A 27245-nucleotide genomic window follows, 5' to 3' on the forward strand; every position below is an offset into this window, starting at 1 on the left:
CCCTCCCCCAATGCCTCAAACTCCCTGGTGCTACCACTTCTTAGTAATAGCCTCTCTCTACCCGTAGTTTCAGGCAGCCACAAATCTAGTCTCCATGCTATAACTTTGCCTTTTCCAGAATGTTGTATGAATGGGCTTGGACAGTGTGTCTCATCAGACCTTTTGTGCCTAATTCCTTTCAGCACAGTGTATTAGACATTCATCTAAGTCATTATACATAGTTGGTCCATTTGTATTGTTGGATAGCGTTCTATTACATGGATGCACCATACTTGGTTCATCCATTTAGCTGAGAGGGGCATTTTGGCTGCTGCTAGTTTTTGACAATTATAGATAAATCTGCTGTAAACATTGTGTACAGGTATTTTTGTGAACACAGGTTTTCATTTCCCTTGAGCAAATACCTAGGGCTGGGGCTGCTTGGTCGTGTGTTATATATACGTGTAACTTCACAGGAAGTTTTCAAACAGTGTTCCAAACTGTCTGGACCAGTTGGCAGTCCCATCAGCAATGTGTGAGCATTGCATTTCCTCCACTTTCTCATCAGTACCAGTTGGGCACCGTCCGTGGTTTTTTATGTGTTTAGCCATTTCCAAAGGTATGTAATTTTAATTTGCATTCCTCTAGTGTCCAATGATGGTGGGTACTTTTTTGGTGCTTACTTGGCCCCCATATGTCTTCTGTGATAAAGTGGTGCTCGAATCTTTAGTTTATTTTTATTGGGCTGTGTCTTTTGTTATTGTTGAGTTTTATAATCGAACACATATTAAAAATACAAAATGTCAACGTGCCCCAGCAATTCTGGTGAAGTGGTGCTCAAATCTTTTACCTGTTTTTTTCCCATTGTTTCTTTTCTTGTTGTTGAGTTTTACAATAGAAAAACTCCTGAAAACACAAAACGTCAGCCGATCCCAGGATGGTCCAACGTAGCTGGAGTGGCCTCGGGGTTCTCTATGTCCTCAGATTAAACCAATGCAGGCAGCTGGAGGCCATGGTCCGATGAATGCAGCTCTAGCAAACAGAAAATTTACTTTTAATAAATGTTTAATGAAAATTAGTTTTAATCAAGGGGTAGTTAATAATTTTAGGAGTCTAAAGAGACACCTAGCTGCTGGCATAAAATGTATCCTTTATTCTCAGGGAAGAATGGCAATTCATAGGAATGGGATTATATGATTATATAAAACCCAACTTAAGCTAAATAAAGTTTGATTTTTGATTTAGTTCTCATTGGAGGTCGTCTCTGCTAACTCTCCCCTTTGTTAATTCATATAATCAAGAACCAACTATACTTGCAGTTGGCCGTGTATCTATTGATGTCTAAATATGCTAAAACATATATACAGCGTCTGAGATTAACTAGAGGTTGACCTATCTAAAATGGGTGATGATTTTGATATAATCTGTGTAAGACAATCAAAAAGCTTTGTTTAAATGGGCAACTTCGATGTTTGTTACATACAAACTTGGAATGCTTGATGTAATTAATCACCCCTCTGTCCCTCTCCGGCGCTGTAGACCCCGCCCCTGGGACTTTCATGCATCTAATCTTGTTGGTTAGGAGTCTCAGTCTAGAAAGGGGTGATATATTGTACACAGTGGCCTAGGTTCAGTGTTCCAATGACACATCCTTTCGGAAGGGAAATTGTAAGTGAAGAGTAGCGTGTGGGCAGAGACTCTGGCTGACACTGACGACTTCTACAGGATTGGTTGGGAGGAGGTCCTGGGCCACTATAATCACCTGCTGTGGCTCCTTGTAGGGGCCAGTTTCGTCTTTCACTAAGACAAGAATTCTTCAGAGATAATGATCATGTACATGAGGTCCGCACCCCAGTTTTACATGTAATTTGAGCAAAAATAGCCCTGGCAGCCCTTATAGGCCTGCCTTGTAAGGGGAATCATCCTTAGTACGAGTCACAGATTTTGTTTCCTACAGCACCAGCATTTCTGAGGAACTATGCTGTTTGTGCTCTAGTCAGGGGCCATCCCATTTTGGGGGAATAAACTCAGACTCAACAGCGTTTACGATGTCATGATTATCACAGAACCTTCCCTTGCCTCGTCGCTGGCGATCTGTATGTCTGCCTTAGAGCTGTTGTTAGTGCACAGCTCTGCCTGCCTGCTCTGCGCACTGCACTGCACTGGGGCTGGGGTGGCAGGTGACCGAGCTACACCAGAAATAGGCCGCGTGGTGTGAGGGGTCGACAAGTGTGGGGTAGAGGCCCGGTCTGCTCACCCCGGACAGTGGCGTGACAGTGAAAGGCGACATGGTCCTTCCTACTCATCGGGATGAGTGATCCAGGCGTTCAAGCGCTTTAGGGCGGGGTCTGCAGACCGCAGGCTGCAGTTTGTGTGTTTAGGGGTGGAACGTGCTTACTAGTAATCCACTGGGGTGCAGAAAGAAGATTTTAGAGCTTCCGTTTATATTAATTTTCCTCCTACAAATAAGAAAAGTTTTAAGATATTTAACATTCAGATTGGTACTGGGACCCATGTAGTGTACCCACCAGGAAGTATATTACATGCCTGTGTTGCACGGTGGCGGTGGCGTAGGCCATCCCAGGCAGGATGCTGCTACCTGAGGCACCTGGAGGTTCACTCACCCTCCCAGCTGGGTTTATGTACTTCCTTCCTGTTGTGCGGCATTAGGCATTGTAGGTTTCCCTGAACCCAGATAAAAAGATTTAGAATAATCGGATTTTAACTAAATGCCCTCAGGCCCAGAATGGATGAAGGACTTTTAAAAGATTCTGCAAAGGATTGCAGTTTGAAAACAAAAATAGGTGAACTATGAGAAAAAGGCACTCCTGCCTGTTTTTTTCCTAGTGTGGGTTTTTACCAGCCACATCATATGGTAATTGGGCTAGAATTGTCCAAAAATAATACTAGATAGATATCATCAAATTGGCTCCTTGGAATGTAGAAATTAATTACCTTTAACATTAACCCACACCCTAAAAGTAACATATATCTTGAGACAACATTACTGCATATGTATAATTCATAAATAAATATATGGGCAGCCCAGGCTGGGTGTCTCAGTTGGTTGGAGCATTGTCCCATACACCAAAAGATCATAGGTTCTATTCCCAGCCAGGGCACATACTTAGGTTGCAGGTTCAATCCCTGGTTGGGGCACTTATGGGAGGCAACCAAGGAACCTTTCTCTCTCATATCAATGTTCCTTGCCCCCCCGCCCGCCTTTTTCTCTCGCTCTCTTTCTCTTTTTCTCTCTCCCTCCCTCCCTCCCCCCACTTTTCTATTTCTGTAAAGTCAATAAAAACATATCCTCAGGTGACGACTAAAAAATAAGTACATGAGCATATTGGGAAGATGTGCATTAGCATGTTATCCTGATAAGGGGAATACCATCAGAAAAACTTAATAAGTACTACTTTGAAGGAAGTGAAAGGGAAGTTGACTTTGGTTTATAGATATGGTGGGTGATTGTGGAAGATCTTAAAAGAGCCCTCAAGGTAGAGTAGGATGATAGAGGAAGCACTAAGACTAAGGAACCCCTGAGGCCTGGAGAAAAGTACAAAATCAAACAAAATAGCTTAGTTGTTTGGGGAGGTGCAGGGAATACTTGGAAAATATAGTTGGGAAGCTTATGACGGTGATTTTGATCTTGTCTATCAAACCGGCTTCTGGTGGCCCCGAAGGACAGAAGGAGGACGGTCAGAAGGTCGGGGTTCTCCGGATGGGCCCCCTCTCTGTTGACATGACCCCTGCGGGATGGGATGTCTGGAGTCCCTGCTGCACGGTGTACCCAAGCCTCCTGCTTCCCAAACTCCTCCCCTCCAGCACTTAGTAGCAGCTAACTGATGGGGAGTGGGGTGAGGGCTCTTTCCTGAATTCTGCATGTGTGTGCCCCAATGCACTTCAAAACAAGCATCAGCTGTCTCTCCCAGCAGTGAGGCCCCGGTAAAGGGGCACATCAGGACAGAACTGAGAAGCCTGAACACCCACTTGGTCTTCCTTAGCAAGAGCTTGATAGAGTGGACTCTGTTGAATATCCTAACTGCCCCATTACACAGCTGTGTCATTTGGAGTAAGTCTGTTAAACTTTTTGATGCTCGAGTTCCTTATGTATAAAATGTGGACAGTAAACGCACCTCTTAGAGCTCTTGTGTGGTGTAATGAGAGAAGGCACGTGAGGCACCTGTGCACAGGGCCTGGTCCCTGCAAAGAGCTCAGGAATATTAACCCTTGGTGTCGTTCTCGTCATTATGCTCATCTGAAGTTGTTCAACACTTTTCTTCACTGTGATCAGATTTCATTGAGAGTTGACAGGCCTTGAAGAAATGGAAGTACTTTAAAAATATGACATGGTCAGGCAGCTGAAACACAAAGCCTGTATTAAGTGCATCTTTATTTATTAAACATGGAGAATTTTCCCCCTGCCCTGGCCGAAAAGGTCATTAAAAACTAAAATAAGTTTATGAAGGGCCACTTGCTCTGCTTAGCTTTTCTGCTGGAGAGCCAGCCTTTCTCTGAGCTGATTGTAACATGCATCAAAATGAGTGGCAAAGACGATCAACTACAGTTCCGTCAGGCCTGATGGTTTCCTTCTAAAGCAACAATTGAATGAATATTCAACTCGTCTTCATCTGTGACCTCCTCGCTCTGGTCCTCAGAGCTGAAAATAACCTGATTGTTTTAATTAGCTTATTAAACATTAGGAAGCTTGCTGATTTACTTTTAATTACATTCTTGCAGATTTTGAGGCATTCATATGATGTGTTTTATGAAAATGGCCCATTTGTGTTCTGGGGGTTTTTTTAATAAAGAAAAACAATAATAGGAAATAATCAAGGCCGATTTTAGGCATTCCGAACATGCTAGGAATATTGCAGGTGTGTGCTAACCCACAGGCACAGAGATTCCCTTTAACTGTTTTAAATCAGACTTTTGCAGTGTTTCAAATAGAAGCACAGGGGCCCTGTCTTCTTTAGGTGGCCATAGAATCCAGCTCTGGGGCAGTTCTCCTCTGCCTATTGTCCTCACTAGATAGTACCCTCTCATCTCTCAAAAGCAGAGTCAATGACAGTCCACCTAGACTGTTAGAAGTCTCACTGTAGAACTGGTATTAGGAGTAGCCACATATCACCCACTGAAAAAATGCTTTACAGAGAAAACCATAGGATATTATTCAGTCACTGTCCTTCCTAAAGCTGTCCTGTTCATGTGAAAAGGGGGTGTCATTGGGAGGCAGAGGGGAAACCAAAAAGATGCTCTATATCGAACATCTTTGAATTGGAACAGTTTGCAAGTCTCTCTCTCTGTCAAATGTGGAACAAGTCAAGAAGTTCCTGAAAGCATGACCCTAGCCTCAATTATGTAGAGCCTTTGGAAGGTCCCCTCGGCACAACGGTGCCTTTAGCAATGATGACCATGGTCTGTTCCACCCCCACCCCATCCCCCACTCCAGAAATCCAAGTCGGGGAACAGGCACCTTCATGGCTCCTGTAGGGCCACCAGCAGCTCTGTCTAGAACAGGCACCTCCTCTCTCCTGCTCTTACCCACCTACTGTTCTTTTTTCTCCAGGTTGAATATGTGATCAAGTGTGACATGTCGGCTCTGCAGAAGATCCTGTATCGCCACATGCAAGCCAAAGGGATCCTCCTCACAGACGGTTCTGAGAAAGATAAGAAGGTTGGTGGCAGAAGACGATGCAACTCACGATGTGTATATCTCCTCGCGACTGTGACGTCCAGTACTCCGGGGGAGCAGGCTGCTAATGCCCATTTGTTAAAGCAAATTACTTGGCCTCTTCTCTAGCGGTTGTAGCTGCCAAAGGAAATCTCTTAACCTCCTAACTATAAACTGCATTGGGGCAGGAAGAAAGGAGTTAAGTTCTCGTCACCAAAATAGCTCTGCTCATGTCATTTCTGCAGAAAATGTATTCCGCCTAAAAGTGGGGTGGTATTTTAGAAGTTTCATTCCTTGGGCATCTATTCTGTGCTTCTGCCTTCCCAGAATCCTAGGGAATAGACAGTCCTGTCACAAACCCATCAACTTGACAGAATTCCTTCCTGGAGGATAGGTTAGTCACAAGGAGAGGTATTATATGTAAACCAGAAACTGCTGTATTTTAACCGGAGCTCTGAACCACGGGAGGGGTAGGTCACCAAGAAGACCTGTGGCCCTTTGCCCTTCCTATAGAAGCCCACTTTTAAAAAATTGGAACTATCCGACCGGTTAATAATTTGTTCTATTTTGACTCGTTCCTTTTGTTCGCAGGGGAAAGGAGGTGCTAAGACGCTTATGAACACTATCATGCAGTTGAGGAAGATCTGCAACCACCCCTACATGTTTCAGCACATTGAGGTGAGTCTGTGTCCTGTTTCGATTCTTATCCTGTGGAGGCTTTTTCTACTAATACTACTTGAAAAAAATTTTAATACAAAAATAGAACACGGTTAACATGTGTATTGAAATTAAAACAACGATTCTGCCTGTCTGATAGCTTAACAGGCAGAATGAACAAATGGGAATTTTCTGGTTATGGATGTTTCTTGGCACCAAGCACTTGAGCATCTGGACTTTTGTAACCAAGAGTTTAAAGTGGTGAGAAAGTGTTGTAAGCTATGGCTCATTATGTGGGCTTTGGTAAGTACTGTGAATTGCCTTGTTCTGGGAGGTTCTGTGAAATGGAAGATAATGGTAAATACATCCAGTGTTCTCAGGGTGCTGTGAAAAAAATATTAAAATAATGTACTTGTACCTGTTGAAGAGAAAGATGTTCTTAAAATGTTTTCCCTGTAAAAGACACCATCCTTGGTCTGTTACTTAGGTTTGTGTTCTTCCTTTCTGGCTTCTATAACGACCATGTAAATTCAGGCTTTTCAATTGACGCTCTAGCCGCTAAGAAGCTATTTTTGTGGGGGAGTTCATTTTCTGCCCTATTCACTGCAGGTGAATAAGTTTTCTAAATCGACAGAGTCTCACCCCAGTAGAACCAAGTGACATGAGCAGGCAGAAAAGGGAGCCACAACCGTGATCTCCACCTTTCACTGTTGCTGCTGATGCGCGCGGCCCTGGGCAGTTCTTTGCCGGCACACTGCCTGCTTTCCATGCGCAGGAGCGGGGCCTGGGGCAAGTCCCCATGGGGCTTGGGTGTCTGCACCCGTCTATTAAAATATAAATGCACAGAAGCGCCTGGGAAATTAAGGGTTAATAACCACAGTATAGACATGGGGTTGAACATTCTTGACCCTGGCAATTCTTTTACTCTCCCTTATTTTTGTGTCTTGTGCACCTTCTCCCTACACTGGAGCCCTGCCCCAACTGGGCTGGGGAATTGGAAAGATGCCTGATACTTCTGTTGCCTTCAAGTCCATAGGGCAGAATATGTACAGACAAATAAGCCCTACGTCTAGGTAAAATGACAGTAGCAACAACACTAAAGAAAAAAAGAAATCCACCAACAAGCCACAGGCACTTAGACATTTGGACATGTAGTGGAAGGAGAATTCAGTGTGCAATGGGTCTGTGCCCGAGGCTACTTTGTAACTCAGATCGCTCCTGCTGGGGTGGAACCCTCAACTTGGGAAACTTGTTCACATGTACTGACCTGGTGTAAACCACCCGGCCTCGCCAAGCTTTACTGTACTTGACTTGCCATCGACAGTAAGGGCCTGTTAGGAACCGGGCCGCACAGGAGGAGGTGAGCTTGAAGGTAACCGACTGGAACCACCCTGAAACCATCCCCCAGTCCCCAGTCCGAGGAAAAATTGTCTTTCATGAAACCAGTCCCTGGTGCCAAAAGGTTTGGGGACCGCTGGATTACAGAACTGACAAGAGGACAAACTTTTAAAAAAAGTAATTGTGGGAAGCATCTTGTAAACTGGTAACAGGTTAAATGGATGTGAGGCATCAATGGATTAGTGGGGGGGCTGTGTGTTGGGTTGGGGGAGAGCCCCCCCAAAAAAGGTCTAATGGTGAAAAATGGGGTCAGATTAGATTAACCTGTCAGCCACTGTCTCATTTTTCCTGAAAACCATGTGGAGATACTCTGTTATGTAGAGGTCCTCAGATCATGAAAGTCCTCATTTTGAGGACTCAGATCATGAAAAGTGTCAGTCTGACCTCATTTTGGTGGTCACACAAAAACTGACTTTTGAAACATGCGAGGCCGTGTCAGGGAGGGAGACGGTGCCACCTCCCCTCAAGGTTCTGCCTGCAGCCCCTGGGAGGGGCGGAGGGAAAGGGCGATCATGGAGGAGGAGCTAAGGCTGAGTAGTGTGCCCTCCACTGCATGTGTATTTACGTTTTAAATGGCAGTCAGTAGAAAGACACACTTTGATTTGCAATTTCTCTAACATAAAAAAACTTTCAGGAGCATATTCCTAGAAACAAGAACCACAGTTACTGGCTGGTGTATTGCAGTTATGGATCAGAGATGGTGTGCGCCTTTTGCCTTTGTCTTTATTTTGCTCGCTACACAACCTTTGTTCATGCTGAGTCGTACTAGAAGCCCGATCTCTCTCCATCGGGCTCGCTGCCTCCCAGGAGCCTTCAAACCAGAGAAGTGAAAACAGTATTTTTTAAATGATGCCATCCCCAATCTTATCACCGTATGCTGACACGTATCTCTTCGGTTTTTACAGCCCTGCTTAGAGATAGGGTTAGTACCTAACATCCAGTAAGGAGTGGCTGCCTGTGGAGAGAGAAGGCATGGTTCCTGGAGTCTGGGTGGGGTTTGGGGCTGCTGTCCATGCAGGGCAGCATCCTGGGGGGCTGCCTGCACGGACCGCAGGGGAGAGCCCAAAGGAAAAGATCTGACCCCACTGAAGGAAAAGCTGCGGTGACCGTGGAAGGAAGGGAAGCAGAAAAGGGAGACAGCTGGTGGCTAATCTGAAGGTGTGACATCCTCTCCTTCCCCACAGATGGTCTCTCTTTCCTTAAGTAGGAACAGAAAAATCACACGGAGAGCAGTAATGTATTTCTCCCACAAACGCAGGGAGGAGGGAATTAGGCGATTAAGTTCTGAATTTTAAAACTGAAAGCTAGATGCCTGAGGGAGCGGTATACTTTAGGGCCTTATTTGTAATAGAGAAAAGTGCAGTAGGGAAGGGATGTTAGGATTTCGCTAGACTCAGACTTAAAATAAAGTGTGCAACCATTACTTTTACTGTTAATTGTTTCCACAGTGTATTTATGTGCTCATTTTGGTCCTCACTTGCTTGAATTAAGCTTTTCCTCTAGTCTAGACTCCAAGCTCCTTGGGGGCAGATATTTCCATTGTTTCTGGGTCCCCAGCACTGGCCCGGCCCAGCCCTGGGCCAGCAGATGTTGAATCACTGTTTGATGAGAGAACGAACCCTGGAATCTCAGCCTGACAGTCCAGGGACTTGCAGAAGTTCACAGGGTACATGTCTGGCAGAATGCAAGTGTGAATTCAAAGACATTGAGTTTCGGGTTCATCTTATAACCAATACTTATAAATAAGTACTTATAACCATACTTATAAATAAGTATGTCTTATTTATTATTTTGTTTAATTATACTCTAGAAATAGATCGAATGACCTCGCTAAAAGAGTAATCATTAAGTTAATAAATGCCTGTTTTATTTTTTTTAATTCTTTTCTTTTTCTCTCTCTTTTAAAGGAATCCTTTGCTGAACACCTGGGCTACTCAAACGGGGTCATAAATGGGTAAATCTTACAAGTATTTTTCCCCTCCAAAAACTAGTTTGTTGGTCCTGCCTCAACTTTTCTTGCTATTCAAACGAGGTCATACATGGGTAAATCTTAAAACTGTATTTCCTTTCGAAAACTAGTGTGTTAGCCCTGCTTCAGCCTTTAGCACACACATACACCCATCTCTCGGCCCTTCTCTCTCCTGAGCAGAGTGCACAGAAGTTGTGAACCAAAATGACAGCAACATTCACTCTCACTTTAATGGCATAAATTACTACATGCCTTGAGTAAGTGGCTATTCAAAGGACATAGATCTCATTTAATACACTTAATAGTACCCCAGTTTTCAAGATGTTGTCGAAGCTTCAGAGGGTTGTTATTTATAACCAGTGGTGTAGCTTAGGCTCAAAGAGGATTTATCATATTAAATTTCAAGTTGATATTTAATATTAACATGCACGAGTAGAAATGTCTTATCTGCTATAAATACGTATGCCTTTACAGTAATTTGTTGGAATATGGTCTGTGTAAGGAATATTTTTCATTAGCAGTGGACACTGAAGAGAATCATGCCTTGCAACAACAAAAATATTAACAGAGCGTCTCTGTTTTGCTTGCTTTGCACTGGGAACTATGTTTTTATTAGAATATAGGGGTCTTTCTTGGGTCCCAAGGACAGACTGTTGTGTCACGGGGCGGAGGACCAGGAACTGGGACCCATCCAGAACCAGCTAGGCTCCCCTGCCTCCCCCGCCTCCATTTCCTCTGGGTCCTGCAGCCCCCCACACCGCGGCCCGGGTGCCTTCGGGTTGGCCGGGGTGGCAAATTAAAATCGAGGCCACAGCAGGTATATGCAGGACAGTTCTCAGAACAAGGGAGGGATCTTGCGAAGACCTACAATTGAAAATGTGTCTCTTCTTAGAGATAACACATACTATGTCATGAAATCAGCTACCAAATGATACATTTCATTGCTATAGACTGAACATGCACTGGCGAGCTTTTCAAACAACATCAGTCCTACAATAAAGTTTTAACATTATAACCCATTCTTGTCGATAAAAGGGAAAAGGGGTTCGTTGTGGAGGAAAAAAAAGGTCCTCCTTTAGCTTATGGATTCTCTTCTCCATCTGATGGCAGCACATGTTACCATCATATTTTTTACTTAAACTTCTACCTGAACCAGGACTCTTGCCCCTGCCATGGTCCATTCCAACGCAGTGTACATGGGGATCTTACAAAAAGATATGCCAGCTATTGTCACTCCACTGTTCAAACCCCATCAGTGGCTTTCCACTGCACTTAAAACTAACACATGCAGTGTGGTGGGTGGGGCCCTGGGGAGGTCTGCCCTATTCCCACCTGCGGCCTCTGTACTCTCATCTGCAGTATTTTCTGCTCACTTCTCTGTAAGTCAGAGCCCCAGTTTTTCAGTTCCCCAGGCTCACCATGTTCCTCCTTACTCCCCAGGGCCTTTGCACGTATTCTTCCCACCACCTGGTATCTTGTGCTCTCCACTCCCAAACCTCCATTCTTCACCTGGCAACTTTTGCTCATTGTGTTAGGTTTTAGCTAAACTGTTACCTCTTTTTCTTTTATTTTTTGAATTGAATTTATTGGGGTCACATCTCTTCATTGAGGTCACACCTGACACTCAAAACCAGTGGGTGGCAATTTTTTTTCTGAAGGTCCAGATCTCAAATATTTTCACCTTTGGGGGGGTCAAAAAGTCTCTGTCACACCTACTCAGCTTTGTCCTTGTAGCATGAAAACAGCCATAGACAAAAGAGAAATGAGTGAGCAGGGCTGTGTCCCAATAAAACTTTATTTATCAAAATAGCCAGCAGGCCAGGGCTGAAGTTTGCTAAACTCTGCTCTTATCTAAAGAAGGCAATAATGTGGTCCTGGCTGGTGTGGCTCAGTAGATTGAGTGCTGGCCTGTGAACCAAAGGATCACCAGTTCGATTCTCAGTCTTGGGCACATGCCTGAGTTGTGGACCAGGTCCCCGGTGGGGGCATATGAGAGGCAACCACACATTGATGTTTCTCTCCCTCTTTTTCTTCTTCCTTCTCTTCTCTAAAAATAAACAAATAAAATCTTTTTTTTTAAAGATTTTATTTATCTATCTTTAGAGGGGAAGGGAAGGAGAGAAGGAGAGAAACATCAATGTATGGTTGCCTCTCGTGAGTCCCCTGCTGGGAACTGGCCTGCAACCCAGGCATGTGCCCTGACTGGGAATTGAACCGTGATCATGTAGTTCGCAGGCCCGTGCTCAATCCACTGAGCCACACCAGCCAGGGAACAAATAAAATCTTTAAAAAAAGAGAATCTGTCATATTGAAAGTGTATAATAAATAATTGCTATATATTCTATAAGTGATCTGTAAAAAAAAAAAAAAGCCCTGGCTGGTATAGCTCAGTAGATTGAGCACAGACTGCAAACCAAAGGGTTACTGGTTCAATTCCCAGTCAGGGCACATACCTGGATTGTGGGTTAGGTCCCCAGGAGGGGGCATGTGAGGGGCAACCACACATTGATGTTTCTCTTTCTTTCTCCCTTCCTTCCCCTCTCTAAAAATAAATAAAATATTTTTTAAAAAAGAACATGGGACTGCATTAAAAAAAAGAAGGTAATAATGTGTTGCTATAAGTTCTCTCATAGCAACTTGCTATTTTTTCCTTTTAGTGCTCATCACAATTTGTAGTTACCCATTTTGGAGGCAGGGATTCTCTTTTATTTATCACTATACATATGCCTAGCATTGCCCTTGACACATAGTAGGTGCTCAATAAGTATTTGAATGCATCTGAAGGGCTCTAAATTAACAATTTTATATTCTTCATGATTAGAGATTTAAGTAAATACAACATATACATGTATGTGTGTGTATGAGAAAATATCAGGAACATGGAAGGGTTTCCATTTCTGTCATCTTACCTGCATATGTGATGTACTCTTTATGAGTTTTGTATAAATGTATTCTATTTTTCTATTAAATACTCTCCCTGCTTCGGAGTAGATATTCCTTCATTTATTCTGCAGTTATTTATTGTTCACTATGCACAAGGCATTCTGTGAAAAGCAGAGTTATACTGGATCCTGCCAGAAGACAGCAGTAATTCTCTCTTCTTGTTTTGCATTTTTGGGTTCAGGGCTGAGCTGTATCGGGCCTCAGGAAAGTTTGAGCTGCTTGATCGTATTCTGCCAAAACTGCGAGCGACTAATCACCGCGTGCTGCTTTTCTGCCAGATGACGTCTCTCATGACCATCATGGAGGATTACTTTGCTTTTCGGAACTTCCTTTACCTGCGCCTTGACGGTGAGTACTGAGGAATTCGGTGCTGCCGAGAGGGCAGGGTCGAGAGGCACTTCCATCCAACCTCAGCGGGAAAGGAGGGGTGAAACTATTGAGGAATTAACCAACAGGGAGAGGGGCAGCTTTTCCAGATAGCAGTTTCTATACCCTTAAGCTTAAAAGAAGCTGAAGTCATTTGCCCAGCTGCTCATCCCATACATAAGCTCGTACAAGTGGACTAGAGTCATTTATGAGTACCACAATTAAACTGAACTGAAATAAAACATTAAAACCCTCCTTGCTCTTAGGCCCATTTCCTATTTGCTGTATAGAATACTTTGATAAGCCATGTTAAGGCATGTTATAAGGGGATGAAGGCTATGTCTCCCTTTTTCAGTGACACTGAAATAGTTCATTTAAAATTATATTTATCAGTAAAGCTTCTCTCTTACTAGGCAGAACATATCTATAGGGATTCATTGTTCCCTGGATTTTGCAAGCTATGTAAAATATTTACCTGATGCTAAGAGTGAAATTGAAATACCATGCCCTAAAAAATTAGTAAGAAAATATGAATGGGACTTCCAGCCAAGATGGAGGCATAGGTGGAAACACTGCGCCTCCTTGCACAACCAAGTTTAAAGACAACAAAGTTTTAGTAGCAAAAATGCAACCAAAAGACAGAAAATTGAACTCTATGGAAGTCCATCACCAATGAACCATTCAGCCAGATCGGTAAGAGGGGCAGAGCAGGAAAGATCCACCGGATCAACCCAGGTGCACAGGCAGCCGTTAGTGGGTCCAAGGTGTGGGGTAGCAATGGGCAGACCCAGTGAGGGTGAAAGGCGGCTGGCTGACTGTGGTCACACATTTGCGTGCAGATAAACCAGGTGAAGGAGCAAGCAGTGAGACAGACCCTGCAGGCCCCAGCGGCGGGAAGCAGCAGAGGGGACTGCCATTGCCCCTCTCTGACCCCACCCCCTACAGTGTCACAACCCAGTGACTGAGTTGCCCCGCCCTGGTGAACACCTAGGGCTCCGCCCTTCATACATAACAGGTGCAAACAGACCAAAATATGGCTCAAGAACTCAAAGCCCCAGAGCCTATAACTCTAAGCGACGAAGAAATAGCCAGCCTATCAGATGCACAGTTCAAAATACTGGTGATCAGGATGCTCACAGAACTGGTTGATTTTAGTCACAAATTAGAGTAACAAATGAAGGCTAAAGTAATTGAAATGAAGGGAAATATACAGGAAATCAATAGTGATGGAAAGAAAACTGGGACTAAAATCAAAGGAGTGGACCAGAAGGAAGAAAAAAATGACCACACAGAAAAGTATGAAGAAACAAGAACTCAAAAAAATGAGGAGAGGCTTAGGAACCTTCGGGACATCTATAAACATTCCAACATCCAAATTATAGGGGTACCATAAAGGGAAGAGGAAGAACGACAAGTGGAAAACTTATTTGAACAAATAATAAAGGAGAACTTCCCCAATCTGGCAAAGGAAATAGACTTTCAGGAATCCAGGAAGCTCAGACAGTCCCAAAGAAGTTGGACCCAGGAAGGAACACACCAAGGCACATCATAATTACATTAGTCAAGATTAAAATGAAGGAAAGAATCCTAGAAGCAGCAAGAGATAAGGGGACAGTCACCTACAAAGGAGTTCCCATCAGACTGTCAGCGGATTTCTCAAAAGAGACCTTACAGGCAAGAAGGGGCTGGAAAGAAGTGTTCCAAGTCATGAAATCCAAAGACCTACAGCCAAGATTGCTTTATCCAGCAAAACTTTCATTTAGAATGGAAGGACAGATAAAGTGCTTCTCAGATAAGGTCAAATTAAACAAATTCATCATCACCAAGCCCTTATTATATGAAATGTTAAAGGGACTTATGTAAGAAAAAGAAGATAAAAGATATGAACAGTGAAAGGACAGCAAACTCACAGTTATTAACAACCACACCTAAAACAGAAGCAAACTAAGAGGACAGCTAAATCAGGAGTGGAACCATAGAAATGAAGAACACATGGAGGGTTAGCAACAGGGGAGTGGGAGGAGGAGAAGCGGGTAGAAGGTACAGAAAATAGCATAGACGGTAGGTAGAAAATAGATAGGGGGGAGGGCAAGAATAGTGGGGGAAATATAGAATCTGAAGAACTTGAGACACATGAACATAAACTAAAGGAGGGGAATGGTGGGGGAGAGATGTGCAGGGTGGAGGGGAATGAAGGGGGGGAATAGAACAACTGTAATGGCATAATCAATAACATATTTTAAAAAATATGAATGGAAGAAAGTATAAATTTAGGGATACTTCCTAAATTACTGTATGAGTTTAATATCAGCCTTAATACTTTAGAGATGAAAGATATTAATTTTTTGATATTCTGCCAGGGGTAACTCTTCCAAAGAGTGGCAAGTGGGAACAGGAGCTAATTTACAGCCAGGATGGTGTCGAATCCCAGCTACAGAAGAGTGCAGTATTACTAATACCAATTTTACCTAATGTAATATACTAGTTATCATTAAATGTTAAAGTTAGTTTATGTTTCAATGAAAGGTTTTGTTTTGCTTCCAATCCGACATTTTATCCCCACTTTTGCCATGAATTAGGTGTAGCTGGATACACACCAAACCTCAGACTTGCCGTGCTTGGTTTTAGGTGGATTCTCTTTACGACCCACCTCTTAGGCTGTCGTCATTTTTTGTATTCATTATTCCTCTGACAGACTCGATTTTTTAAAATCTTTTAACCGCTCTCCTTGATAGTCACTGAGAACAGATGAATGGTTAAGTAAATGTTAATTTTGAATTCAGGACACAGTTCCATCATCCCCAGTCCATCTCCTCTGGCACATGGCCTGTACTGGGTCTTGTCCTCTGACCTGATCCTTCCCCCCTTCGTGGGCGAAGTCAGCACTCTTCAGTGGAAAGGGGACCCTCCTCCCACTGCTGCTCAGGTGAGGGGCAGCCAGCTCCGTGTTCCCGCCCCCCACCTGTCCCTCACCGCTCCCCCACAGGTATCCCACCTGCCTGTGGTCTGTGGCATTTTGATTGGAATCTCAGCTCTTTGAGGACAGCAACCCAGGAATACTCAAGTCTGTGAAATTGACCAGGAGCCATTTCCTTGAAACACATGTCACATGTTTTCTCACCAGTCTCGGACAGATTATTTAAGTAGTCCATTCTTTAAGTAGTAGGTTGCTATTCTTACTGTTACTATTACTAACAGCATGAAAGCTAACTTTTATGAAATGCCTACTCTGTGCGGGAATCAGGTAAAGCATTCCATGTGCCTTTTCTCAGTCAACAAGCCATTGTTATCCCCTGTTTACCAAAGTACTAATATGGGCCCTGTTTAACAGATGAGAAGACAAAAATGTTAGAGTGAGGGGGTGACTTGCCAAAGGTTACACATGAGGCAAACGGTGAAACCAGGCTCTGGCTAGGATCCCTCTGCCTCCAGATTCACCACTTTGGCAGCTCCAGCGAGCTGCAGACCATTTTGGAAAGTAACAGTCTGCTTCTCTAGCAACAGCATTTTAAGGATGATCTTGAACGTAATCAAAGAATTTTAATTGATTGATTGAAAATAAACAGGCACCAGGGATACAGGATGAACGATCCCCTTAGTGCTCCTGCTGTTAAAGCCCTTACTTGCCAGTAGGTTGGAGGAGACAGGGAAGCAAGTTCCATCAAGTGTTACAGATGGCGGGGAGAAAGCCAGGCAGATTTCACCCCGCAGGAAACAGCAGTCATTGTCTCAGGGGTGGAGAGAGTTTTAGGTAAATAGTCGATAGACGCACAGACAAATTAGTACACCACTTCCATTCACGGTGCCCCCTAACCTAATTGTTCAAATGACTTCAGATTTTCATTGCCAAATTTCATGTCTTCGATTTTTGACCTCAGGAAAGAAAAAGGGAAAAAAAAAAACTGCTTGATGACAGCTAAGCAGATTTTTCTGCAAAGATTGCGGTTGTGTGAATAGATTTAGTTACTATTCTGTTACAGTCTTTGTTTTCACTGGAAATGATTTTTGAGTGGAAGCAAGTGGTGAAGTTACATCCTAGAAGACAAAATTTCCCAAAAGCACTTGACACCAAGTTAAAATTAGCAATCATGAAAGCCTGGCAATGTGTTCCTTCTGGCAAAGTCTGCAGTTCTCAACACAATTGCCCTTGCTATTAATTGTACTCTTGGTGATGTTCTACATCAAAAGCCAAAAGAACATGGAACAATTCACATTAAATCCTGTGCCACTGACACCGAGCATTTATTTGCCCCTGGATAAATCCTGACAAGGCAGTTCGAACCGCCCTGAGCAACACGCCAGAGGTGGCTGCCGATCTGCCGAGATCTTGACTTGGGGAACGTATGACTAATGGAAATGGTAATGCGGCAGATTCTGAACCTGGTAATAAAAAAATGCCATAGCTTTTCATGAAAAGTGATTTAATCATATTTCTCCTTGGCTTTATAATTTCAAGTTCCCAGCTATTTATATGGTTTACATGCATACCAGATATGTGGTTGGTCTATTTGCTTGATGTATTTGTCACAGACCTAAAAACTCCTTTGACCAAATAATTTTGATATTGCTTTTGTTTTCTGGTGCTTTATTTTGCATTTAGGGTTATTTCATCCCATGTAGGAATGTCCACTGATTAACCTTGATGTGTGTGATTATTTTTCAGTGTGTCAAACCTGAATTTCTACCCAAAGGATATCAGCACAGAGCTTTCGTCCCCTGCTGTCAGAAAATAGATATTATCTCTGGGAACTTCTTTCTGCATTTTAGAATAATTTTTTATAGTTGTTGGTTTCTATGGCTTTTTATTTAGTGTAAGGCAAAGGATAAATATGTAAATCATTACTTCTTATGAGTGATTTTTCAAAAAAAAAATACTGCAACTGAGAAAATAATGGTAGTGAAAAGTTTTCATGAAAGAACAGATCATCCATCAGAATTGTGAACAAATAGTTCCCATGATCTTAGAAAACCAATTCCAAAAAGAAAAGAAGAGTGAGTCCCACATGTTCGGAACATTGTTCAACAAAGCACATTTCGTGCTTCTCCCCCAAATTTCAAGTTCTTACACTTCATTGTTGCAGGATTTGACCAGGTCACTAAACTTGGAATGCGATTTAGAGAGTAAAATGAGCCCCAAAGAATGTTGCTTCATTAAATAAGGGCCCTCCCCACCAAAAGTCCCTTTCGCTGCATACAAGGAATTGGTTCTTTTTCCCTCCTCAGGAGGGTACTTATTATTTTTATTAATATGAAAAACAGATCCCCCCATGTTTGGAAACTTGACCCTCATAGTAACCTGATTCCATTAACTGTAGTCACTTAACTGTTTTAATCCGCTGAAATAAATTGCTCGTACATTTTCATCCTTAAAGAAAGAACGCCATGTAGAAATAATATTTGTACAGCAGGCAGCTAGGGACTATCATGTAACATGCCTATATATTTCCCAATAGCCCAAAGCCTTTTCAAAACTCTGCAGCCACACTTTCCTGGTGAAATATGTTCAGGTAGAAGATGGTGGTGTTTGTTCCCTTCCACAGTGCGGTTCAGGTGAACACATTACAGATCCAGGGCTTGTGATTGAGTGGCTGATGCAGGACATGAGTGTGGGTGCCTGGGTGTCTGAAACCTGAGCGCTGGCGTCTGTGGTCCCGTCTTCCCTGCCCGTTCACTATGTTGGGATCTCTCCAGGTGCCGTGGGATGAGCCACCCCCAGGTGTATGCCATGCTGCACTGTGTGGTTTCAGTTTGGTTTCCTTTGGACTCAACAAACAGAGAATGTCAATATGACAAACAGAATGAGAGACTCCTTTCTTTTTCTTCTTAATTATTGTGGCCTCAAGTCTTGCTAACAAGGATAAAAATATTCCATCCACATTTTATGTTTGCAGCAGCCAGCTCGTGCTCAGTGGCAATCCAAATGGTAAAGTGTGGGAGAAATTGATTTTCCTTTTGTTTCCCTTTTCTTGGCATAAACAAGACCTCACACTAATGCCTATTGGCAGAGTTGCTTTAAGCCATTATAATAATCGGTTTTTGCTGTATATGCATGTGCACGCATGCATATTTTAAAAAATATTTGGTGTTTTAAAGCACAGAAACACACCCAGGAAATGTTTTCATTGAGTTTTAGGTTAGGATAAGAACGCTGTAAAATCTGTGAAGTTGCAAAGTTGCCCGGTCTAAAAAGCTTAAACTCTTTCAGCATTTTGGAACCATAGGTAATAGATATCGTGTTCCTTCTTGATGTGAGAAAAGTCTATCTTTCTCATTTTTTTAAATTGCAAAATGCTCGAAGTTTCTTTCAAACATACCAGACCTCGGGGGAATACCTGACCAGTGCTATGAGGAGTCCCCATATTTCTCAAGGAAGCAGGCCTTTTTGTCTAGCTCTGTGCCATTTTCAGACAGGACTTAACTGGCAACTTTATTTTTCTTATCCCCTCAGGCACCACCAAGTCTGAAGATCGTGCCGCTCTACTGAAGAAATTCAACGAACCTGGGTCCCAGTATTTCATTTTCTTGCTGAGCACAAGAGCTGGAGGCCTGGGCTTGAATCTCCAGGCGGCTGACACCGTGGTCATCTTTGACAGCGACTGGAACCCACACCAGGTTTGCATGCCTCCGACTTCAGTGCCCAGCCCTCCCCCTGAGAAGGAACTGAAAGTCCAGCAGTTTTGCTGTTCACATTTGTGGGGCAGAGCAAATTTCTAAAAACTGGGCCATCTTTCCAAAGGAAAAATAGCCCAGCACATTATTAATATGTCTGTTTTCTTTTCTCCCTTGGAGCATACTAAGATGTTTTATTCATACCTTTGATGAGCCTTTGAAGAGCTCAAATTTGGGGTAAAAATACCTAATTTCTGCTTAGTTTTAACCTCATTTTTGGGGATTGCCACTGAGCAAAGTACATTTGGTGGGGGAGAAATCAAAATTATCCCAAAATAAAAAAATAACAATAGCAGCGTACACTGATTGGCCCTCCCTCTGGGCCAGCCTGTCTCTGTGCATTGCCTCATTCAGCTTTCACAACGGCCCCATGAGCTTATTACTCTTACTATTTGCTTCTTTACAGTCAGAGAAAATGAGTCTCAGGAAGCTTTAGCTCATTTCCTCTCGGTCAAACAATGAGTATATTATAGTTAAACTTAAAGTCTGTGTGTCTTGCTTAAAATCATCATCAAAAATATTCTGTGGAGCATCTGTTATGAAGCTCTTTTAGCTGGTAAGTTTAGTTACCCTTTAAAGGAGTCCTTTGATGACTAATAAAGAACATTAGAATGGTCCCTTGTGGCACTGGGTTCTTCGTTTAAGCTGGGAGGTTGTGCATAGGCCTATAAGATATTGGGTGGAATGGCATTCATCAGGGGTGATTCATATTGGAATAAATGTTAACACAAAATAGTAAAAAGGGAAACCGTAGCCCTAATACCCGGAGAGGAATTCCATACCAGCTTAACCTGGGCTTCTGCCTCCACCTCGGTTTCCTCAGTGGTAAATATGCAGAATAACACTGTCTCAATGGGCCATGGTGGTGATGGGGTGGGAAAGACAGTAATTTCGGCAGGAAGGTGGGGTTTGAGGGTCCATTAGAATTAGGAGGGAGCTCTTTAAGAGGCGTACATGCCCTTTCCCTGCTGCCCCAACTCCATTTTTAAGGTGCTTCCCACCCACATAGACTCTGCAGGCTTTTCTACAGATTTAGACACTCCCAGGAGAGTCCGACATAGGTTTTCTCACACAGCGAAGACCACTCGTTTACAGGATAAACCAATGGCCCCGAACCTTTGGGTGGCCACCGGCGCTAGACCATGCCGTAGTCCCGCCTGTCACTCTCTGTAGGTGGCTGCAGTAGAGTTACTATTGAACCTTTCTGCCCTTGGAAAGGATTTCAAACCACCAACAAAGTATATTTGTTCCAAGTCTTCAGGAAGTATTTTAATGTATTTTTACGTTCCACATTGCATTCCAAAGCACAGGTGGAATTCGTGTTTGCGGTTCTCCTTGGGACGACTGTGAGTTCCGCAGACATTTACTGAGTGGCTGCTCTACCACAGGCCGCGAGGCCACCTGGGTGTCTCCAGAGGGAAGGGTCTGTGGCTTCCCTCCTCCCGGGGGGCTCAGTGTGGTTGGGCGTTTCGGTTACCCTCCTTGCTGCTGCCTAAATCTTCACTGAGGAAAAGTAACCAGTCTATAGGTTATGAATAGAGTTCACTAGATTTTATTTTCCAAAGCAAACATTTCTGTAGCAGCTCAGCTGTCTACCTTCACTGGCACAGGGCTAATTCTAAGAGCCAAAGGAAATCACTGTTTCTGGAAATGCTAATTCACCATAAGAAAGGGTGCTGGGACATATATGCCTCTCTCTCTCTCTCTCTCTCTCTCTCTCACATACACATACACACACACACACACACACACACACACACACAAACTTTCATGAGCAATAGCTAAAGATGGAACTCCAGAACCAAAGTAAATTGCATGAACAACAAACAGTTTACTTTTAACTGCATATGAATTAAAACTTAGTCAGCCAAATGCAGGACTCCAAATTTGGGGGGAGAGGTATAATTTACCACAAATTTCTTAACTAGGCTGTACATTTCTGGAAGTATTCATATCTGCTACAGGTAGATTCATTTCCACCTGGTTTGGTTGAGTAGGCTAACCAGATTTTTCGTGTCTGTCACTTAAACATGGCCATTAGTCTGGACAAACTGTTGTTTTCTATTTTTTTATTTTTGGAAATCAGGGACCTTAGAGTGGTACGGATGAGTGCTGATTTTTCATTTAAAAGGTAAAACTAAATTCTATCAAGCAACAACACTATCAGATACTGTGAGGCACTTAGCATAGCTTAACCTCAGGTAGTACTCAAATATTTGACCCGTAAGGAAACCTGCCAATATTAACTTGTGCAGGACCACAGTCGGGTTCAAACCTGCCTGTCGGGGTTTGGGTCTGACTCCGTCCTGCCTTCGGGCTCTCTCCACCCCGTGCCCCTGCAGAAATGTTGCATAGCCCCCAACATGAAAGATGTGGAGCTTTTTATCTTGTCGGCTTCTGCATACATTGAAAAAATTCTGTAATTATTCTTTATCATGTTGAATCAAAATTAAGATATATTAATGAAATAGGGGCTTACTTGATGTAAGTAGACTAAAATAGCCTTCAAATTGCTATTCGGAGGCCCTCACTAGAAGCACAGGCAGAAGAACGTGAATGTGGAATCAGCAGTACAATCCCTCAGGGTTACCAAGACTTTCATTCCCAAGCTGGGGATTAGAACCATGGGTTGGTGCTGTCGTTTTTAACCCGTGGACCGGACGGAGCTGTGCTGCTGTTCCAGAGTGGTCGGCTGCAAAGGCACCTGAGAGGCCCCTCCTCGGGCTGCTTTTGTGCTCACACGTAATCACACCCAAACCATTGTGATGACATTTCAGACCAGTTAGACCTCCAAGATACAAATCATCCACTCGGTAATTACAACACTTATTTCTTTGTCACAATATTCCCCCCACCGCTAGCATTTTGGCTTAGGGACTCACAGGCATACATTGCATGAGCTTCTTCAGCCTAGAAATGTTCATTTTTGCCACTTTCCAAATCGGTAGATGGTCTTAAACACACAAACACCACCAAGAAACAAAACTAAGTGCAACAATCACCTCAGAATTTAACTTACTGCTCTGAATAACTCACTCTCTGTAGATGTTCCGCACCCTCTGCCTCCTCCCTGTCATGTTCCCTGCCACCCGCACCTCACTTGTTTGTGGTTTATCACCTTCCTCTAGGACAGGGGTCAGAACTCTGACCCACGGGCTGAGTCTGGCCTGCCCACCTGTGTTTGGACTCCTGACAAACAAAGAATGATTTTTGCATTTTTATTTTATTTTTTACTCCTCTGAGGATATGTTTATTGATGTTAGCAAAAGAGGAAGGGAAACAGAGAGAGAGAGAGAGAAAGGGAAGAAAGAACACCGATGTGGGAGATTGAGCCCACAGCCTTTTAGTGTGTGGTACCATGCTCCAGCCAACTGAGCAATCTGGCCAGGGCCACATTCTTAAATATAAAAGTAAAATTGAAAAGAAAGATATATCAGCCTTTTGGAGCGAACAGTTAGTTGCCCATTGTTTGCTCTCGGCCCCAGCGGCCTGCAGTGTACTTATCCTTGGGCCCTTGGGCCCGTCACAGAAACGCTTTCTGACCCCGGTTCTGGGAGACAGTCAAGAAGTCCATGACATAAAACTCGCCATCTTGGCTCCTGCTTAGCTGCTCTGGCAATGATGTGTTGAGGGAGATGACCGAACTAAAGGCTTGACAATGAAATTTAGGGTTTATTTTTCCCTCCTTGAATTTTAATTATCCACCTCACTTTCTCCTCTTTGGAAAAGAATCTAATTTGGATGAGTCCCAGCTGTGTTGTGGTTCAGCTGTCCAATATTTATATCAACTTATTCAAATATCTTCTGAGGAAAAACTTTTGCCTAATTAGTCATTTGATTGTGAAGGTCCCTTCTGCCTGGGCAGACTTTGGCCTGTTGCTTCCTTGCGCCGCGAGGGTGACAGGAGACTCGTCTGCTCAGGAGGGTGGGCTTGCAGCCGTGGAGCATCAGCTCTGTGCGAAATCGGTGCTGGGGACGCAGGATGCAGGGATCCGACCTTCGCCCTACACACGTGTGTCAGTCTCAGGGGTCACATGGGAACAACTAATTAGCGCTGGCCTGGAGACCATTGCCCAGACCACAGTGCATGAAACTGATACACCAGGAAGTTTTTATTGTGTAGCCTTAACATTAGCTACCTCTGCTTCGTGGGTTTATGAAGGTTTTTATTTAAAGGTTTCATTAAAATATTTTTCATATTAGAAGAGTAATAGATGTTTAAAACTGTTAAACTACATGAAAGCAAAATGAAAAATACTTAATAACACCTGTAATCTAGTTAACTAGAAATATAAACATGAATTGGCTTGTTGGTGTTTGTCCCTCCTGCCTTTTCTTGTTATAAATATGCACATATAAGGTCATAATATATACATACTTATATATAACTGGTTTTCATACATAATAAGTTTTCACTTTGTATCATGAAATCTTCTACAATATAATTTTTATGGTAATATGTTTGTACTTGCATACAGTTGAAGACTAGTTTGTTTAATCAATCTGTTAATATTAAATGTTTACTTAGTTCTGCTTTTTTAAAAAACATTTTAAATAATACATGAGGTGTATCCTTATTTGTAGGGCTCTGTTGCATGTCCATGACTGTTTAGGATAAATTTCCAGAAGTGAAATTTCCGGGTCAGGAGCAATACCCAGTTTTAACACTTTTGATACACAGTGCCAAATTTCTATCCCCCCCAAATTTACCAAAAAGTAGTATAAGTTTACTGCTCTACTAGCAATTCTTTTTGTCCCCCAAACTAAAGATTGAGTCTGTGACACAATTTGATCCCAGGAAGTTTGCTACATGAGCAATCACTGTATGTGTAATATATGAGGGGGGCCCCAGAAGGCCCCAGAATTTGCTTATAATAATTGTACATTCTTACATGTTTAAACTTCAGTCACCTTCAAAGTACTCTCCATTTAATGCAATATACTTATCGAGACTTTCTTCTATTCTTCAAAACAGTTTTTGAACTTGTCGGTTTTGGTGTCTTTTACTGCTGCTGCTGTTTTTTGTTTCCCCTCTTTCACATCAGCAAAACATTTCCCTTTGAGGGCTTTTGTCTGATGAAACAAAAAATAGTCTCTCACAACAAGCTTGGCTGAATAAGGAGTATGGGGTATGAGGTTCATGCCATTTTTGGTCAAAAACTGCTGAATACTCAGTTCAGTGTGGGCAGATGCACTTGCAAATCACCCATCATGAAATGAGCAAATATGTTGAAAGAGTCTTCCAAAAAAAAAAAAAAGTCACTAAGGCCTAACTCAGCCTCTCACAACAACACCAGGTGGTACACTGATACACATTGTTAGAACATTCACCTAGCCAGGGAAGTGTGTACTATAAGGGGCCTTCCCTCCAGAAGACAATTCTGGGATTTTTTGGCCCCCCCTTATATGTATGCATATATAATGTACATGTGATTAAATGATGTTTTAAAAATTGTCTCTAACATTTTGTACCAAAGGAAAGCTGTTTTGTCCAACTTAAGGTTAGTTGTAGGTGACATCAAATTTATCATTGTTTTGTTTTGCTTTAGTTAGGGATTAATTCTGATGATGAACCTAGGGACAGATAAAAAATATCTTGAGACCTGGATTTCACAACCTGAGGTGAATTCCAGTTTGGATGGCTAACTTGAACCCAGGTGCTGACGGCTAGGAATGGTAAACTTGAATTTTTCCAAGGAAGAGAGCTTGTGTATTTTTTAACTGTACACAAAATCTTACATTAGTCAAGGTGGATTTGAACGACCCTCCCATACTTCCCTCCCAGGTAGGGACTCATTTGCTGGGCTCATCCAGGCACGTGGGCCCTCATGGTGCCCCGATTTCTCTCACAGGACCTGCAAGCCCAGGACCGAGCTCACCGCATCGGCCAGCAGAACGAGGTTCGTGTGCTGAGACTCTGCACCGTGAACAGCGTGGAGGAAAAGATCCTGGCAGCCGCAAAGTACAAGCTGAATGTGGATCAGAAGGTGATCCAGGCGGGCATGTTTGATCAGAAGTCTTCGAGCCACGAGCGCAGGGCATTCCTGCAGGCCATCTTGGAGCATGAAGAGGAAAATGAGGTATTCTAGAAAGCCAACTTTACAAAACCAAAAAGTGACCTTTTTCCTCAGAAGACTAAGAGTAACCTCTTTATTCTTTAAAGAACGTCCTAGGCTGGCATTAATTAAAATGAGTAAATTAGCTGCTATCTTACATCCCCAGTGCAAAAAGCTGCTGAAAGTTTTCCAAGAGTGTCTTAAAAGCAGTTGCTATGGGTACCTCAAGCCTTGGCCAGTAGACGCTTCGCTTCCGTCATTTCCCCGGGGAGATGCAGCCAGCATGCTTTGCTGTACTGTGAATGCTGCTCTCTCTGGGGCAGGTGCAGAGACTGCGAGAGGCCACTCTCAGGGGCCGTCAGCTTCATGAAAGGAGACAGAGCTGGAAGGAGCCCTCCTGGCCTATTCCCTCTGCCATCCCCCAGAGCCCTGTGTCTCTTTCTTTTGATCAGTGATCACAGCATTTCAGTATGTGTGTAGGGCAGGACTTCACAGACTTGTGAAGCTAGCACCTGACTTGATTTAGGTAGGATGCAGGGTAGCCTGAGCTTTGCAACCTTTTAAGGCCTCAAGAAAAAAGTTACTCTCTCCCACCCCTGAGGGGAGCCACCAGGTAGAGCCAGGAGTAGAATTGGATGCCACTCGCCTCTCTGTGAGCAGCCCGCTGGGGCTCCACACCCCTGCCAGGCTATCAGTGTGTCAGACACGTGGTACAGCGATCTGGGTGGCTTGTGCCTGAAGTGAAGATGTTTGGGGATACTGACAGACAGCAGTCAAAGGCTCCGGTCCTGAGTATCCAAGGCAGCGTGGGCTGCCACCTCTGTGGTTGATGGGCCATGAATTAATTACTAGGGCACAAACAGCCAGGAAGATATATTGCCCATTTCCCATTGAGTGTGTTCTGTGTAAAGGTCTGGCCACTGCAGGCAGGGTTCTTGCCAGTTTGCAAGGAAATCTTTTCATCTTAGGCACAGGGAAGTCCAAGCCCCCATTTATAAGCAATGGAAGGCTAGTGTGGTTCTGAGGAATAGGGTGGGCAAAGCAGGACATCCCTTCACCAGGAGAAACATCAGCCAAATTCTGTGGGCTATGGGGTCTCATCCCTCCCTCGCTCATCTGTGTCTGTGTTAGATAAAATGGAATATTCAGACAGATCGACTTTAATCAATTTAAAAATAAACTTGAATAGACGATTTTTCACAAAATCAGGTTTTTTACTTCACTGAATTGCATTCATTTTAACATAGCATGTAAAGTGTCATCTTGGGAACCGACAGCCATCTCGTGTAAGCTGTTAGTACACTCACGCTCTCTCCAAATTGCCTCTTTTTAAGAAATTGGATTTTTAAAGTTCTGGGTTTTCCTCTCTTTTCCCCCTGCTGACACACTGAAATTCCCCATTTGGTTTTTAACAAGCTCACTCAGCATGTGATAAAAATAATTTTGTGCATATAAGTTCTGGAGGATATGCCTAACTTTCAGAGTGATTGTTCTAAGGGTGTGGGGGTCACAGCATAACATTTCTGAAACTCTG

General features: G+C 43.3%; 1 protein-coding gene across 5 annotated transcripts in view; it reads left to right on the top strand.

The window, feature by feature from the left end:
- Positions 1-27245, top strand: part of SMARCA2 (SWI/SNF related BAF chromatin remodeling complex subunit ATPase 2) — a 166081-nt gene that overhangs the window by 75738 nt on the left and 63098 nt on the right. For all 5 annotated transcript variants that reach the window (XM_037061731.1, XM_037061735.1, XM_037061734.1 and 2 more), the window contains exons 20-25: positions 5549-5656; positions 6245-6331; positions 9616-9662; positions 12802-12968; positions 19435-19598; positions 25508-25735. In XM_037061731.1, coding sequence (XP_036917626.1) covers positions 5549-5656; positions 6245-6331; positions 9616-9662; positions 12802-12968; positions 19435-19598; positions 25508-25735 — 801 coding nt within the window. The remainder of the gene's footprint in view (positions 1-5548; positions 5657-6244; positions 6332-9615; positions 9663-12801; positions 12969-19434; positions 19599-25507; positions 25736-27245) is intronic.

Source organism: Sturnira hondurensis, unplaced genomic scaffold (assembly GCF_014824575.4).
Source record: "Sturnira hondurensis isolate 20B ecotype Veracruz unplaced genomic scaffold, ASM1482457v3 Scaffold0013515, whole genome shotgun sequence".
In the NCBI taxonomy this organism is placed as follows: Eukaryota; Metazoa; Chordata; class Mammalia; order Chiroptera; family Phyllostomidae; genus Sturnira; species Sturnira hondurensis.